At 38.7% G+C, this 17,132-nt stretch overlaps 1 protein-coding gene across 1 annotated transcript in view; it reads right to left on the bottom strand.

Moving 5' to 3' along the window:
- Ccdc14 (coiled-coil domain containing 14) overlaps positions 1-17,132 on the bottom strand; it is a 33,201-nt gene that overhangs the window by 3,747 nt on the left and 12,322 nt on the right. Inside the window, exons 6-10 of the mRNA XM_021634646.2 lie at positions 16,846-17,061; positions 16,639-16,733; positions 14,818-15,334; positions 12,103-12,244; positions 4,658-4,728 (exon numbers count right to left, since the gene is read on the bottom strand). Of these exons, the coding sequence (XP_021490321.2) occupies positions 4,658-4,728; positions 12,103-12,244; positions 14,818-15,334; positions 16,639-16,733; positions 16,846-17,061 (1,041 nt within the window). The remainder of the gene's footprint in view (positions 1-4,657; positions 4,729-12,102; positions 12,245-14,817; positions 15,335-16,638; positions 16,734-16,845; positions 17,062-17,132) is intronic.

Below are 17,132 nucleotides of genomic sequence, written 5' to 3'. Positions count from 1 at the left end.
AATATGGCTTATTAAAAAGCAAGCCAACAAAAACAACCAAACAACAAAATAATACCAGAGGTGTAATTCTCGTGCTGTGACATAAGAAACAGACAAACAAAAAATCCAAGACAACACTCCTCCTCCAAAAATTACTAACCCTACAGCAATGACATCTGGTGAGAGTGAAATGAAATCTATAGCAAAGAACTAAAAATAAATGATTATGTCTTGGGACTGGGGAAACAGCAATTTGAAGAGTGTTTGCTCTCTTTCAAGGGTCAGGAGTTGGGTTCCCTGCAACCATATCAGGCAGTTCATAACCCCAACACCCTTTTCTGGCCTCCATGGGTTCTTATACTCATACATATAAATAAAGAATAAAGTCTATTAAAAATAATTATGTTCAAAGCCGCAAAGAACAGCGGAAAGAAGCAAAGCAATAGATGATAAAAAAAAAAAAAAAAGGAGTTCAACAGAAAGAAAAATACTCAAGAAAATCCAATCTGAAATGCTAAAAGTAAAAAATCTAATCAGGAAATCAAATCAAATGCTCTATGAAAAGTCTTTGCAATACAATGGGTTGAGGAAAGGACAGAACATATGAGTTTGAAGACAAAGCAGAAGATTTGGAACAAGGACAAATATAAAATCATAAGACTCTAAGGGAATTTCAAGATATACATGACACTCAGAAAAGACCAAATCTACAGATAAGGGGCACAGAAGAATTTCATTCTAAATGCATTGAAAGCACTTTCAAAAGAGTAACAACATAAATTTTCTCAGAGTTGGGAAAAGAGATGCCAATCCAAATAAAAGTGTCATTTAAGACACTGAACAGATAAAGGCAGGAAACAACCTCTCCTATTCAGATTAAACTAAAAACACTCTCCTATTAACTGTCAACTTGATACAGTCTAGAATCACCTGAAGAATCTCAATTAAACAACTGTCTTTATCAGATTGGTAATGTCTTTGAGGGCTGTCTTGACTGTTAATTGATGCAGGAAGATCCAGCACACTGAGGGCAGCTTCATTTCCTAGGCAGATAGTCCCAGGCCATATAAGAAAACTAGCTAAGTATGAGCCAGAAAGCAGTGTTCCTTCAATGGTTCCTGCTTTGATTTCTTTCTCTTAGGGATGGAGTGTGACCTGGAAGCACACAGGCCAAGTAAAATTGTTCCTCCCCTAAGCTGGTTTTGGTTGAAGTGTTTTATCATAGCAACAGAAAAGAAAATAGAATAACCACTCCGAATATACAGAAAAAAGAGCAAACTGAAATCAGCAAGAAAGAAACACCAAATCATTTATCAAGGCAGGCCCATCAGAATAACAGATTTGTCAACTGAACATCAAACGCCAAGAGGGCCTAAAAAGATATATTTTAAGTTCTGAAGAACAGCATTGCAAACACAGACTACTTACCCAACAAACTTATCTGTCATAACTGAAAAAAATTAAACACTTTCCATGATAAAAATAGACTAAAGAAATTTAGGACCACTAAGCAAATTCTACAGAAGATGCTTGAAAGAATGACTATCATAAAGAAAACAAATGACAGAAAATGCTAGCAAGGGATGTAGAGAAGCAGGAATATTTACCCACTGTTGACTGGAGTATAAAGGGTTTCCCCACTGTGGAAATCAGTATGGAGGTAGTATCTCAAAAAGCTAACAACAGAATCACTCCCCAACCCAGCTACACCTCCTAATGATATACCCAAAAGATTCCATTGTTTTACTACAGAGATACTTGCACTTGTCCAACCAACTAATGAATGGATAGTGAAATTATGGTGCAAATAAGCAATGGGACACTATTCAGCTATAAAGAAAAAAATAAAATTTGCAGGGAAATTGACAGAACTAGAAAATACTGTATTAAATAAGGTAGACCAAGCCCAGAAAGGCAAATCCTGCAAATTTCTCTTTCAATGGATCCTAGATTCAAGTTTTAGATTTTATGCTCAACTTGGAGGGTCTATAGAGCTCGGGAAGGCAGAAAAGTGCCCATGAAAAGATGAATGAAATGAGAATAGTGGGAGGGTATAGGAGAACATGTGTGACATGAAAGAAGAAGGAGGGAATACTGGGGTTAAAGGTTTAAGCAGGAATAAGGGTGGGGAAAGTGGAAGAGGAGAGGGTCAGAGTGGGTAACCAAAACTGACAGTGAATGTAAAAACATGGAAACCCATTACTTTGTAAATAACTTTTAAAATATAACTTTTAAAAAGGAATTTAAGCAGAGGTAGCTTGCACAATGCCACTCCCAGAAGACATTAATTATTAATGATTAAATGAAAATCTCAGCTCAAAGCATTAAATACCTCCTTATAAGTTACTGGTCAGGGAGGCCCCAAAGCCCTCAAAACAAGAGGCCTCTGCCACTGCCTTTGGTTGTGTACAAAAGGATGGTAAGAGCCTGACATTTTGGTTTCAAAGTATAGAGAAATCAATCTGGAGCTGACCTAGGTTTCACAGTGCTGAAAGGAGCTATGCAGGCTGCTGGATGGTTGAGGAGGGGTAGAGACACGGGCTGACACTGTGTCTAGAACTGGACCTGGCGTTCCATGATACTGACCGGCCAGGCAAGCTGTGCCCACTAAAGAGTGTTAGACTTTCTGATTGGATCTGAGTCCTGCTACACAGGAGAGAATTCATACTGTAAACCTCATGCCTGGAAGGTCACAGGCCCTAGGGGAACTGACTGTTGTTTTGTTTTGTTAATTGGTTATGTTGTCAAACTATCCTTTAAATATTTGTTTCTACTTATAGATCCGTGCTGCTCTCAGTCTTGGTCAGAGAAGCTTCTTTTCGCAGTGGGAACCGTCTAATGCAGTGACTGGCTACAGTACTGGGAAAAGACGACTGTGAGTGCTCAGCCACAAATAGAACATCTATATGAGCTATTCATGTTCCCTCCCCAGGCCCAGGGAGCATGGAAGAGTGGTCAGAAAGCATGGTAGCACCAGAGGATGGGGAGGGGCGCTGTGAGTGTTATCTTCTGGACAGAGCATGACCATTGCACTCCTAAACTCACAGCAGCTATGGGTACCTGCACAAGAGCAAACTAGTCAAAATTCCACCCTGAGCAGTGGAGACTCACAGGCTCCGCCCCTACAGGAGGAGCTGTTTGAAGTTGATGGATCCTGATGGATGTGTCATTTCCTTTGGGGGTTGTCCCTGGTAGGCTGCCTGTGCTACAGTACAAGGCCATACACCCACACACCTGAGGGCAACACTAACTGACCTCTGTGGGGTCTGAGGGAGAGGGCATTAAGTGGGAAGGGATGTGCTAGGAGGCTTTCTGGGGAAGTCAGAAGTGTGGCATGGGGGGTGGTATGATGAAGACGCACTGTATATATATGCACAAAATTCTCAAGGAATAGATAAAATTACGTAAAAGCATATGACAATACTGTGTTTGGCTAACGAAGACTTAAGTGACTGCTCACTGTGTGTGAATCACTATTAGAATCTGGAGATGAAGCAGTGACCTTCATCTCATGGAGCTGCTAGTAAACAAATTACCATAAACAGTGATAAATACTCTCCAAAAAGGTACAGTGAGCTAAATATTCAAGAGAATATGAAGAGCTAAGCTTAGAGAGGTAAACCTCTGCTCTTCCCACTTCCTTTACGGCCTCCTCTCTGGCCCTCCTCTATCCACACCTTAGGTTAACAGCAGCACCAGAATGAAGGAAGTCCCATAAACTACCGTGGTGAAGTTAAGAACTTCAACTGTTGGTTGCTCAAATTTTTTCTTCCTGTTTTGTAAGAGGTAATTATACATTAAAAATATACCTCTGTTATGTATTACAAAAAACTTTTCCCCATTGTGCTCATATCTGTTGAATGTTTTTATCATTCAGAAACTAAAAAAAAAAATTCTAGCATCAAAGTACTTTTTTGTAACATCACATTCACATTAGACTCTAGGAAAACCTCTGAGAACATTAAAGAGACTCTAATCTTGGTTTTCTCTGTGCAGTTCTGTGATCCATAAAGATGATTTGGTATTCACTGTGCTCTCAGTGGCTGAAGTGAGTAAGGAGGGAGGACCGCCTGAGCCTCCAAATCCAAGAGCCACAAAGTAAGACACCCCCCCCCACAACAAAACAACAGAAAAAAGGGGAAGGACAGATATCTGACAATGTCTGTCAAAACGGCAAGTATTTATACACTTTGGCTCAGTAATTCTACCTGAAATCTATCCTGCAAAACGTGTATACATGTGCACAAAGACACCAGTACGAAGACTTTCATCTCACTGCTGTTCATGTTGTGAGAAAGGCTGGAAATATATTTCAGAAGATCTTAAATTTAGTAGGACAACAAGCAGAATACTTACAAGGTTATTTAAGATATTTGCACACTTATTAACTTGGCTTCTCAAGATAGGGTCTTACTACATCCAGTTCTGGCTGGAGCAGTACTCAATATATTGCCTAGGCTGGCCTCAAGCTCGTGGCAATCCTCCTGTCTCACCAGTAGTGGGATTACAAGTACATCCAACAACTGTTTTAAATAACAATACAATTACTCCTAATTTTAAAAAGTTGATTCAGAAAGAAACCTCCCTTAGACACAGTAATTAAGAAAGCACAAGTCTACCCCAACATTTCCAGAGTAACAAAGGCTTCAATTTCAACCCTTCCAGTTCTTTCACCTACATTCATGGTTGCTCAGTGCCTTTGCAGTTTTCTCTTGTTCTCGGAAGCGCTGATTCAGAATTCTCAGTTGCCTAAAGGAAATAATGAAGATGTGTAAGGATCCTAAGTCCGTTTCACAGTATACATCTAATACCTAAGAATCCTAAGTCTGTTCCACAATATACACCTAATACCCTACCAAAAAAAACAAAAAACTACAAAAAAACAAAAAATACAAATGCTATCATCACCAGTCCATCTCAAACCCAAACCAAACACAAAATCTAAATGAACAAAACTACAAAACCACCCTATGGTCAGGGACCCATTTTGAACCTACCATGCCGCCCCCATAACAAGTGTTTTCTATATCCATAGATATTTTATATACATTTTGTTTGTTTGTTTGAGACAGTTTCTCTGTGTAGCTTTGGCTGTCCTGGAACTTACTCTGTAGACCAGGCTGACCTCAAACTCAGAGATCCATCTGCTTCTGCCTCCTGAGTGCTGGGATTAAAGGCGTGGCCCACCAATGCCTGGCTGCATTTCTGAGACAATCTAATTTAATCTAATTTCCAAGACTGGTCTTGAATTTGTTATCTTCCTGCCTCAGTCTCTTGAGTAGCTAGGACTATATGTCTGTGTCACCAGGCACAGGACAGATAGTTACAGACATCATAGATTGTGCTCCACTGTTTCTAAGACTGGCCTGGAACTCAGAATTGTAGCTCACAGTGGTTTGAAATTTGGATTCTCCTTCCTCAGCCTGTCAAGTGCTGGGACAATACTCTCACACCACCATGGCCAGATGTCTCCTTTGTTTTCATTTCACACCTCCTCTTTCAAAATAACATATATGTGTGTATAGATACACATATACAATAACTTTACTACTGTAGTTTACCTTTTAAAATAACTGCCATTTCTGTCAGCTAGAATACCTGTAGGTGCCAACTGCCAGATATATTTCTGCTTCATTTTTGTCGTCATTAATAAAATTGAGACACATAAATCTATGCTTCTAACTTCATTATTAGATGGAGAAATTAATGGCTACTTTATGAGAATGTCAGTACCAACTCTATCTTCACAATATGTACCTGCTTCATAAGCAAGACTATGTAAGTAGGTACTGATTAGGACAGAACAAAAACTCTTCAGTGTTTAGGGTGTTTAGTATCTTCTGAGAATTGTAAATTTTCTGTACAAAAGAATTGCACTTAGTTACTGAATCTAAAATGATAGACCCTTACCAAATACCATTCCCAAGTATTAATTCTGGGCAGATTAAAGAGCTAAGAACACAAAATATACCAATAAAACAAAATGCAACAACACAAAATTTACAAGGAAATATAAATATTTAACTACAAAAGGCATCCCTAAGTAAGACTCAAAATCCAACAACTATCAAGAATATAAAGTTTAAACACATCACAATTTGAAGTTTGTTTTAGGATTGAAGGCCTGGAAAAACACAGAATAAGCAATTCATCTAAGAAAGCTAAATGATTTATAAGCATTAAAAAAAAAAATGCTTAGCTTGGGTCTGGGGGATGGTTCACCACAGATAACAGAGGGCCTGTGTTTGGAATCCTATGCTCACATGAGAAGCTGGGTGTAGTGGTATGACACTGGCCACTTGTTTCCACATGTATATATACACATGAATGTATATAAGACACATACACACATATGTAAAAATTAAAAAGCAATAGCTCTTCATTAAGTGACAATATAGGGAAATTCTTTCAGTCAGTGGGAGTCTATTGTAACCATTTGGATGACAGTTTGCCAATATCCAAACTATAAAATATATATCACCTTTGACAAGATAGTTTTAAAATTTAATTTCTATTTTATCTATATGGGTATTTTGCCTGCATGTCTGTGCACAACATGTGTGCCTGGTGCTGGTGAGGACAAAGGAGAGTGTTAGAGGCCCTGGAGCTGGAGTCACAGATGGTTATGCACTGTCATGTGGGTGCTGGGTACCAAACCTGGTTCTTCTGCAAGAATAGCAAATAATTTTACCTGTAAGTCACTTACTCTGAGAAATAGCTCTACATATGCAAAAGCACATAAAACATTATATACATATATTATACATATTGTAATGAGAAACTGGAAACAGCTTAGATATGATACATGTTATGGTTCATCCATGTGTTGAAAATACATACTAATATATGGATACTAAAAAGAGTAAGATATTCATATGTACTGACTTAGAAAGAACACCAAACAAAAGGACTTAGGGAATAGCTCAGTGACAGGGCATTTGTGTGGCAGGTGCAAAGCCTTGGGCTCAATATCCATTAAAAAAAAAAAAAAAAAACAACTCTTAAGATATACTATAAAGTGAAAAACAATGAAGCAGAACTCTGCTTTTTTCTTTTTTCTTTTTTTTTTTTTTTACCGAGACAGCCTTGCGTTGTCTTGGCTGGCCTGGACTCATTTGACTCTTAAGATAAACTATAAAGTGAAAAACAATGAGCTGCAGACAGAACTCTGCTTTTTTCTTTTTTCTTTCTTTTTTTTTTTTTTTACCGAGACAAGCCTTGCGTTGTCTTGGCTGGCCTGGACTCATTTTGTAGACCAGGCTGGCCTCAAACTCACAGAGATCCTTTTACCTCTGTATCTCCAAGTGCTGGGCTTACAGGTGTGCACCACCGCACCTGGCTCAGAACTGTTTTTTCTAAAGGGTTCCCTTAAATAACAAAATATACAGATCTGGAAAAGGCAGCACAGAGTGATGACCCCAAATATAAAACAGAATGCTTGTTCTGGTATCTTCCAGAAAACCAGCAGCTGCCTTATATGGGAAAATGATTTTTTAAATAATGTTTTTGTATGCTGCTGTTCAGATTCTTCTCTTTTGAAATACTAGCCAATTTGAACTTTCTATCATTTATTGCAAGCCTCCCATCCCCACCCTTGTATCCCACCATGCAGAAAAGTTTGCTATGGTTGTGCATGACCTTAACCCCAGCACTTGGAGGTGGGGACAGGAGGATCCTGGGAGCTCACTGGTCAACCAGCCTAGCCAAAACAGCAATCTTCAGGTTCAGCTTGAGGTCCTGTCTTAAGGGAATAAGATGAAGAGGAAGGCACTCAAGAGGAACATCTTTGTCTGGTCTTACTTGAGTGTGGCCATGCATAACAACATCCTCTGTCTTCTCTCCACTCTTTCACCCCACACCTCAAAAATGTGGTGTGGAGAGAAACTGTTATCCTACTACAGTATGTCAACTTATTTGAGTGTTGTCATTATTATCTGTTCTCTAGAATACCCCAGAATCCCTTGAGACTCTCAAGGACCCTGTTTCCCCTCAGTTCTGTGCCTTGCAGCTCCATCCCTTTGCTGGTTCCCGTGTCTTGGCTGAGGAGCACACTGAAACTCCTCCCACATTCATGACAACACTCCTTCAAGCCCATTTGTACAAGTAGCTACTATTTTCTCTCTTATTTCCTGCTTCTAAATTTTTGTCGTTTTATAATAAATACTAAAAATTAATAGCGAAAAAATCTCTCAGAAATGGATATTACACATACTGTTTTAAAGGCATACAATTTAAATATATTTGATTTTAACAAAAGACAAAAACAAAAGACAGCTGACATTTAGGCAAACATTCTTTGGTTAGTTTACTTTTATGCAGCTGTATGAAGGTAAAGCATATGTACACTAATCTACATAAATTTAAAGTGCAAACTTCTATCCATTTATGGTGTGATAAAGCCCTTACCATAGTAAGATCCACATGATTCTGAGATTCCTCAGGCCATTTTCATACTCCTCTTTTGCTGGACAACCACTAACCATGGTTTAGATTATTTTCATTTTCTGTAATTTTATAGAAATAGAATCCTGATATATACACTCTGACTTCCTGGCTGCTTCTACTCAGCAAAATGGTTCTGAAGCTCATCCATTCTGTGGCGTGTATCAACAGTTCCTTCCTTTTCTATTGCTGAGTAGCACTATGAACATCTGTCAACAGACACTTAAGTTGCTTCCTGTGAATACTCTGTAAGTTTTTATGGGGTTATGCGCTTTCATTTCTAAGAAAGCGCTGAAGAATGAGCTGTCTGGATCAGATGACAGACTTATGCATGTCTCTAAGAGACCACCACACTTGTTTCCCAAGTGCTCTTACCATTTTACATTCCTACCAGCCAAGACGAAGCTCCTCCACATGCTCACAGACACTGGTTCAAGCTTTGCTGCTATTCCAGTGAATATGCCATGGTATTTCATTATGCTCTTAATGTGCACATTCCTGGTGGTCAATGATCACTATCTTTTTGTGTTCTTACTTGCTGTCCATGGATTAGAACCCCAGGCATCACACATGCCATGCAAGTGATCTACTACTAGGCCGTATCCTCAACCCAAGCCTGTTTTGTTTCATTATCATTCTATCTGTCTGTCTGTCTGTCTGTCTGTCTGTCTATCCATCCATCCACCCACCCACCTATCTATTCATCCACCCACCTATCTATTCATCCACCCACCCAACCACCTACCTATTCATCTACCTACCTACTCACCCACCCATCCATCATCTATCTATCTATCTATCTATCTATCTATCTATCTATCTATCTATCTATCTATCTGCCTATTTATCCATCCATCCATCTATCTATTTTGACACCAGTCTTCCTGTGTTGCTGACCTTGAATTTAGGATTATCTTTGCTTCCAATTTCTATCTTCCAAGTGCAGGTATTACCATGCCTGGCTCCATGTATTCTGTAATGAAGTTTCTGTTCAAATATTTTACCCATTTTCAAAACAACACTAAACACAGTCACAACATAGTTGTAACAGTTCTTTATATCAGTAGATATAAGTTCTTTGTAAGATACATATTTCACATATTTCCACACATATTTTTGCTCAGTCTATTGGCTGCCTCTTCATTTTTGGTTAATACTGTGTTTTGAAAACCAAAAATTTTAAATTTTGAATTTCAATGTACTTTCTTCTAGTTTATATTTTAGGGTTATATTTAAGAAATATTCCCAATGCAAAGTACTAGGACTTGCCCTGTGCTTAGTTCCACCATTGTTTGTACACTGAGATGTTATTCACTTAAGTTAACTTTTATATATGCTATGATGTAACGGCTGAGGTTCATTTTTTAATACTACTTGAAAGAATATACTTTGTGTGTATGTGTGGGATGCACATGTTCATGTGTAAAGGTAAAAACGCTATTGCACGTGCACCTATGGTGTGAGTGTGCGCGTGGAAGCCAGAGGTTCATGTTGGGTATCGTTCTCTGTTTTGAAGAGGAAGGGTCTCTCCCTGAATCCAGAGCTCACTGTTTCTGCTGGTTTAGCTGTCAGCTTGTTCCAGGGGCCCCTGTCTCTGCTTCCTAAGCTTGGGACCATCAGGCCCATGTACCTCTTTTATGTAGGTGCTAGAGATATAAATGCAGATTCCCACACGTGGACAGCAAGCACTTTTATCCACTGAGCCACCTCTCCAAGGCCCCAAAATGTTAATTTTGTTTTGAGATTTGTGTGTAAATCTGTGGTAGAGAGCTTACACAATATATGCAAAGCACCAGGATTCATCCCAGAACCCCACCACCACCTCACATACACACCAAGATCAGGGGATGGCAATGGGACAAAAAATGTCAGTGTCTGCAAAAAGAAGTAAGGCTGCTAGGAGATGTTGAACAATTAATTCAGTGATAACTAAAATACAGAGAAAAGGCAAAACAAAAGCCTCAAACCAATAAGACAATTCAATCTGCACATGACCCAAGCTGGAGTGGCCTGCAATATTCTTGACGTCACATTTGCTTGTTAGTTAATAGTCTTGTTTGTTTCACATTTGCTTGTTAGTTAATGGTCTTGTTTGTTTCTAATGGCGCTTTCATTGCTATGATTTTTCTTTTACTCTTCTGAGCTTACCTAGCTTACTTTTCTTCTCCCTTTACTTTTGTCTTTTTGTAAGCTCTCTGTCTGCCTGTCTGTCTCTCAGAGAAAGCCTACTAGAGACTATGGAACACTGTTCCAGATTCCTAGCGCTTGGGAAGTGGTGTTCTTTTGTCTTAGGAAGTGTTTTTGACCCATCTCTGTCCCTGCTATTTACTTGTTTGTTCTGAATGTTACATATATTCTCTCCTATCATCTCTTCTGTCTGTGGCTTGTATCTTAGTTTTCCCGCTACTTCCCTTTTGGGGTTTTTCATGGCTGCCTTTCTTTAGTTCTTTCCTTACAAACCTGTGATTACCCACAATTTACCTTGTGCTGTGATCACGTTCTATGCCTGCTTGGTGAATTCATTAGTTATATTCTATTAAGAAGTTACTGGCATTTAGCTGCCCTCTTCTCCAGGGCCTACAAGGATAGACCCATAGTAGAAGCTCTGTAAAACTGTGTTCAATTCCCAAATCTACATTTCTAGCTTGGATCCTGATCTTATGTTCTAGACTTCCAGACAACAAAGTATATCTAAATTTTAACTCGGTGGCTCTTCTACCACCTCTCCTAACTACAAAAGAGAGTGCAGGAGGGGACAATCAAACAAACATATCCTTCTCTAGGAGGCACTATTTTGCCATCTGCCAAAAAGACAAGACAAACATCTTAATGGCACCTTGGCCCTGCCCATTTGCTCCCAAACTGTTGTGCTCTGTCTGGACTCTAATGAACTTACACTTGAGTTTGCAATCAGGAAGTGTCATGAATTTCTAAATCACCTTATAAATATATGGCACTCTCTAGACTTATGATTGATACGATAAGATAATAGTCGACTCTGACCTTCCATCCAGGATGTTTTGGGATGTCTAGGGCCTTCTAAAGTTAAATGAAACAAGGCATTACAGATTACAGATATCTTGTGAGGTGGGAACCGGAGGACTAAATGGAGACAACTGTGTTTCAAATATCATTTAAGATCTGACATTCCAAAATGCCCAAAGTACATTAGAAGCAATGCTCTTAGCAGTTTTTCTTTTTGCCACAAGATGGCAATAAACTTCAAGTTGTGTGGGGGTTGGGTGAGGAGGGAAAGACCACTTTTCTAGTTAAAAACTGTAGTTAACAAATGTTGGCAAAGAAAAAAGAAATGAAAATCACTTCTAAATAAGCCTACCATCCTAGTTTTTATGTATAATGACATTCATGAATTATTCTTAAAAGTTATTCTGTAAAATAACTTAGATTAACACAGTAAGTTCACGAGCCAGCTCCATCTCCCTGTGTATGCACTGACAAGTGACAACAGAGCAGATAGAAGAAAACATATCCTAGTGGGCAAGGATATGTTATGGCAAGTTGAAGAATGTAGAAACCTCTGGAAAGTGAGAAAGGAAAGGCCTTTCCTAGAAGACTGGGCTCTGTTTTCCTTAGGAAGGCCTAGCTGCTTCACTGGCATCTGTGCCCAGGCTGTGGAACACCTTTACCCATAGACGGAGATATCCAGAGAGCAAGCCTTACCTTCGCAGCTGAGCATTCTCACTTCTCAGGGGCTGCAGGGCCAGCGCTATTTCAACCTCCACATTAGCGCAGCCACTCACCGCTGAAAGTCCAGATACGCACGCCTCTACCTCTGCTACCAATCTCTGAACTTCTGAGTCCTCTGTGAAAGGCAACTGAGTAAAGTCAGTATTTTAAATTGACAAGGTTATTAGTACATATCACTAAAAATCTTTATAGATAATACGCACTCATTATACATTTCAACTTCATCTCATTATTATTACAAATTCTATTTTCATTTATCCTGCACTTGTATTTGCTCACTCAGAATAATTCTAAAGAAGTTACATTGAGTAAAGAAAGATTAATCTTAAATCTTTTTAGATATTTAGTGATTTTTTTTTTCTCAGCTAAGTGAAGTGGGAAACAGATTTACACATATCTTCTAGTTAATACTTATCAGCAAACTATAGCAGACTCTATGACTGCTATGTAAGCTTCCTATAATGGCTACTGTGTAAAAACATCAACAATACAGTCTTTAATCTTACATTAAGAAATACAGTTTTCTGGGTGTGGTGGTGCATGCCTGTCATCCCAGCACCTGGGAAGGCAGAGGCAGGCAGATCTCTGTGAGTTCCGGGCCAGCCTGATCTACAAAATGAGTCACAGAGAAAGCCTGTCTCGGGGAGGTGGGGAGCATGCCTTTAATCCCAGCACTCAGGAGACAGAGGCAGGTGGATCTCTTGAGTTTTAGGACAGCCTGGCCTATAGAGTAAGCTCCAGGATAGCCAGGGCTACACAGAAACCCTATCTCAAAAAAAAAAAAAAAAAAAAAAAAAAGACAGAATAAAATAAACAATACAGTTCATTTTAGGCAATTCACTTGGCAAAATACTGAATGTGGGTTCTCAACCATGACTTTTATAAACTACTTATGTGACCCAGAAATCTCTACTGTTTGTTGTTACTAGCTGTGGAGAGTGGCTATATAAGGAGAAGTGAGTAGTACATCTTTTTCTTTGTTTTCGTTTTGTCCCCTCCTTCCCATTCAAAATATCTGTGGACTAAGTATAATCAAGTATATGAAAATGTATTCAATCCCACAAGTATTTGAAGACTGATGAAAAGTACATGCACATGGTGACATAGTTATATCCAACAACTGTTCAGTCTCATATAGAGCAGTTCTGCTCATTGCTCTGAAGGTGAAGAGCTGGCTCACCACTTTCTAGAGCTTTGACCTTAGTCAAACCACATAAAAATTGCATGATTTATTGTGTATAACAGGTTTTGAATTATGTATGTAGAGTATAATAGCTAAATTGAATAAAGAAACATGTACTGCTTCATATATTAATTTTTATGTTGAGAAGGCTGGAAACCTAATCTCTTAGCGATATGAAAACTACATTGTTATTTACTATAATCAGTCACCAGACTACACAAAAGATGTCTTGACTTTGGTCCTTCCTCCTTTCTACTTGAGATTTTATTTTTTATACATTGGCCAACATTTCAATTACTTCACTGTTGATGCCTAGGTTTCTTCATAGTTAAATAGAACTTTAAAAAAGGTATTTCACTGGGTTACTGAGACTAGAATGAGAGAGACTATTATCCAAAACTCAATTTCCTTACCCAAAATGGAAGCAATTACAAGACTGCTGCTAAGACTTGAGTGAGGTCACTCATGTGAATACAGCACAGCGCTGGGCCACGGGGAGTATTCAAGACACCGAACATTATCACTACCACTATTGTTATCAGGATTAAATATCTGATTAGAAGAAAAGAAGGAACCAGGTGTGACAGCGCACACCTTTGATCTCAGTTCTTGGGAGCCAGAGGCAGTTGGTTTTCTTTGAGTTCAAGTTTAGTCTGGGTCAGCCAGGGCTATACAGTGAGTCCCCATCTCAGTAAACAAACAAACCCCCAAAACTACCTAATTCGAATCTCTGAAAACAGCAATTTTAACACACTTAACCTATGGTTTAACTGTGCTGTATTTCCAAGGATTTTAGGATTATGTGTATTATGTATGTGTGTCAGCCTATAAATGCATATATATATATGTTTTTGTATATATATATAACATATATATATATACACACATATAAATATAATGAAAACAACAACTTGACTCAAAGACATTTTTCTTGATTTAGGAGAAAAATACTAAACATAAACTAAAAGGCCAGTAAGTGGCTTGGGTTACTACAAAAGTGACATCTGTTGAACAATATCACAGTTAAAAGCTATTAAATGATAGAAGGAAATCTGCATCTTTGTTAGACAGAAAACAGCCATCTAACCACTATAATATTCTTCCTATAAATTCTCTTACTGGGTCTTTTCAAGTCTGTTTGCATCAAACGGAATGAATACATACTTTCAAGTGCTTGATATTCCTCAATAAATGTCAAGTATAAAGGAAAAAAAATGCTGCTTGTGACTCCAGCACACAGGCGGTAGAGGAAGACTAGGGGTCCAACATTAGTATCAGCTACAGAACAAGCTGGAAGCTATCCCACACTACATAAGACCCTGTCTCAAGAAATAAACAAAAGCCCTAAAAAGTAAAACAACAGACAGAACTCTTTTCCTTACTGGGGCAAGATATAGTTCTGTGAAAAACACCAGAAACTGCTGCTCCATCACCGTCATCTGGATGACAGCTACAAAACACAACACTGCTATCAAGCGTCACAGAGGAATGATGAGCTCCCCTACCTTCTTCTGCAACCAGGGCCTTGAGCTCTCCCAGCAAGCACTTGGCAATCCTGACTTTTTCAGCAATCGGGCTTACATTTTCTGCCTGCTGCACATTCTTGGCTAGTTTTGCATCTTGCACATGTACGCTTAAATACTTTTCTTCATTTGTGGCCTTTCCAGTTTGTTCTTTGGCACATTTTTCTTCACTTTTGGCCAAGAAGGCTGGCTGTAACTGAGAGGGGCTCTGGTATGCCTGACTGTCCGAGACAGCGTCTTTTCCATGAGCTGGAAACAGAGACATATGTGTTTGGAAACACTTCAGTAGGTCTGTTTCCTTAGGAGCTCTTTGTTGTGGCATAATCCAATTAGCAAGACTCAGCTGCTGAAATGTTGGAGCAGCTGCTCTGTCAGGGTAGGGAAGGGCACATGGAATTCCAGGATGGACACTAAATGAATTCCTGGGAATGTCAGTGTGCTTCCCAAAGGTTGTTGGACCTTGTGATCCAAACTGGTTATCATCATCAGTCTGAACTTCCTAAAGCAAGAAAAAAAGCAAGCCTTCAAAAGTATGGACAGACATTTTGTAGACTATAAAACACAAACCAATAATATTAAAAACCAATTAGAAACCAATTTTGTGACATTTTCAGCTAACAAGCAAGCTGGATTTCTCCACTCTACAACAAAGACTAGTTTTTCAGAGCTTAAGTAGATTACTCTGCAACGTGGGAACATTATAAGGTCACGATGAAAACATACTGTTTACAAATACCATACATTCTTTAAAGGCATCAAAAATTAGTCCACATTTGGACTAGAACAAAGATTTTCATTTTGAGGAACATTTTAAGAAGCAAGTTCAGAGGCTGGAAAAATGTCTCATCTGTTAAGGCTACTTGGCACTCTCGCAGAGGACCTGGATTCGGTTCCCAGTATCTACAGGGTGCTCCCAACCTTCTTTAGCTCCAGTTCTAGAGGGTCCAGTGCCATCACGCATGTGGTACACAGACATACATGCAGGCAAAATCCCCACACAAATAAAGACAGAATAAATATTTTATTAAAAAACAAAACAAAACACACAAAGCTTCTAGAAAGATATTCACCAGGGGATGTAGCCCGGTGGTAATGTGCTTATATATCACGTATAAGGTTAAATTTTTAGCACCACAGAAATAAAAATACATTTGAGTATATAAAATGTATATGAGCACATTATAGTAATAAAACTAGCTATTAGTTCAATTTCATTATACAATTTAGCTCAGACATTTGTCTTGATTTAAGAGAAAAAAATAGCCACAAAAGACAGTTGTAACTATAGTCCTACTTAAGTGAAAAAAAGCACCATATAACTGTATAAAGCAAAGCTCTCTAATCCCAGCACTCAGGGAGGCAGAGGCAGGTCGATCTCTATGAGTTCGAGGCCAGCCTGGTCTACAAAAGTGAGTTCCAGGACAGCCAGGGCTGTTACACAGAGAAACCCTGTCTTCAAAAGCCGAAAACCAAAACAAAACAAAACAAAAAAAAACAAAAACAAAAAAAAAAAAAAGGAAAGGAAGAAAAAAAGAAAGAAAAAGCATTTATAAACAGAAAATAAAATGTGCAGAGTTAAATGAGTGAAGACACACTTTATCCAGAGCTTGGGTGGTGAGCGTGCTTGATTCCTCTTTTCTCATGATTTCTTCTCTCTCACTACCATTTGTAATAGTTAAAACTTTTTAAGATAAAAAAATAATAAAATTGGTTTTATATCCTAGTACATTTGATCAGCAAATTCAACACACCGCTACACTGACAATTTCTCTAATCAAGCAATTACTTGTTTGGTATACCCACAGAGTGAACCATTAGAGGGCAGGACGGCTGCTGAGGTGGCCAGACTGAGGTAGAAGCAGAAAAGCCATAACCAGAATGTGGTATTGCCTGAGAGTCTAAGAAGAAAAAAAAAGTATGCATCATTCACATCTTCTAACACTTACATAACAGCAAGGTAATTTAATCACAGCTCACATTCAATCTTTTGAAAATATGGTATGGACTAACCTGAACCAGACAGAGTATGACACGAAGAGGACAATCCATTGGGGGCATTTTTTGAAGCCAAGGTATTCATCAGTGACATTTGAGTCTGCACATGCTCACAGAGGGCTTGATAGATTATTGGTGAGTACATCCTGTAATGATCTTGTAATGACCAATGCTGTGCTATGTCACTTCCTGTAGAAGCTTCATGAGATTTCCATTTATTTTCTGAAGACACTAATGTGGAAAAAGGAAGTGAGTTCTTAAGTGTGAGTCTTCAACAACTTTTACCCTAATATCTTAGGGGC

This window comes from Meriones unguiculatus, chromosome 17, assembly GCF_030254825.1.
Source record: "Meriones unguiculatus strain TT.TT164.6M chromosome 17, Bangor_MerUng_6.1, whole genome shotgun sequence".
Lineage (NCBI taxonomy): Eukaryota > Metazoa > Chordata > Mammalia > Rodentia > Muridae > Meriones > Meriones unguiculatus.
Note: the sequence above shows the minus strand (reverse complement) of the source record. Positions and strands in the feature narration are given on the sequence as shown.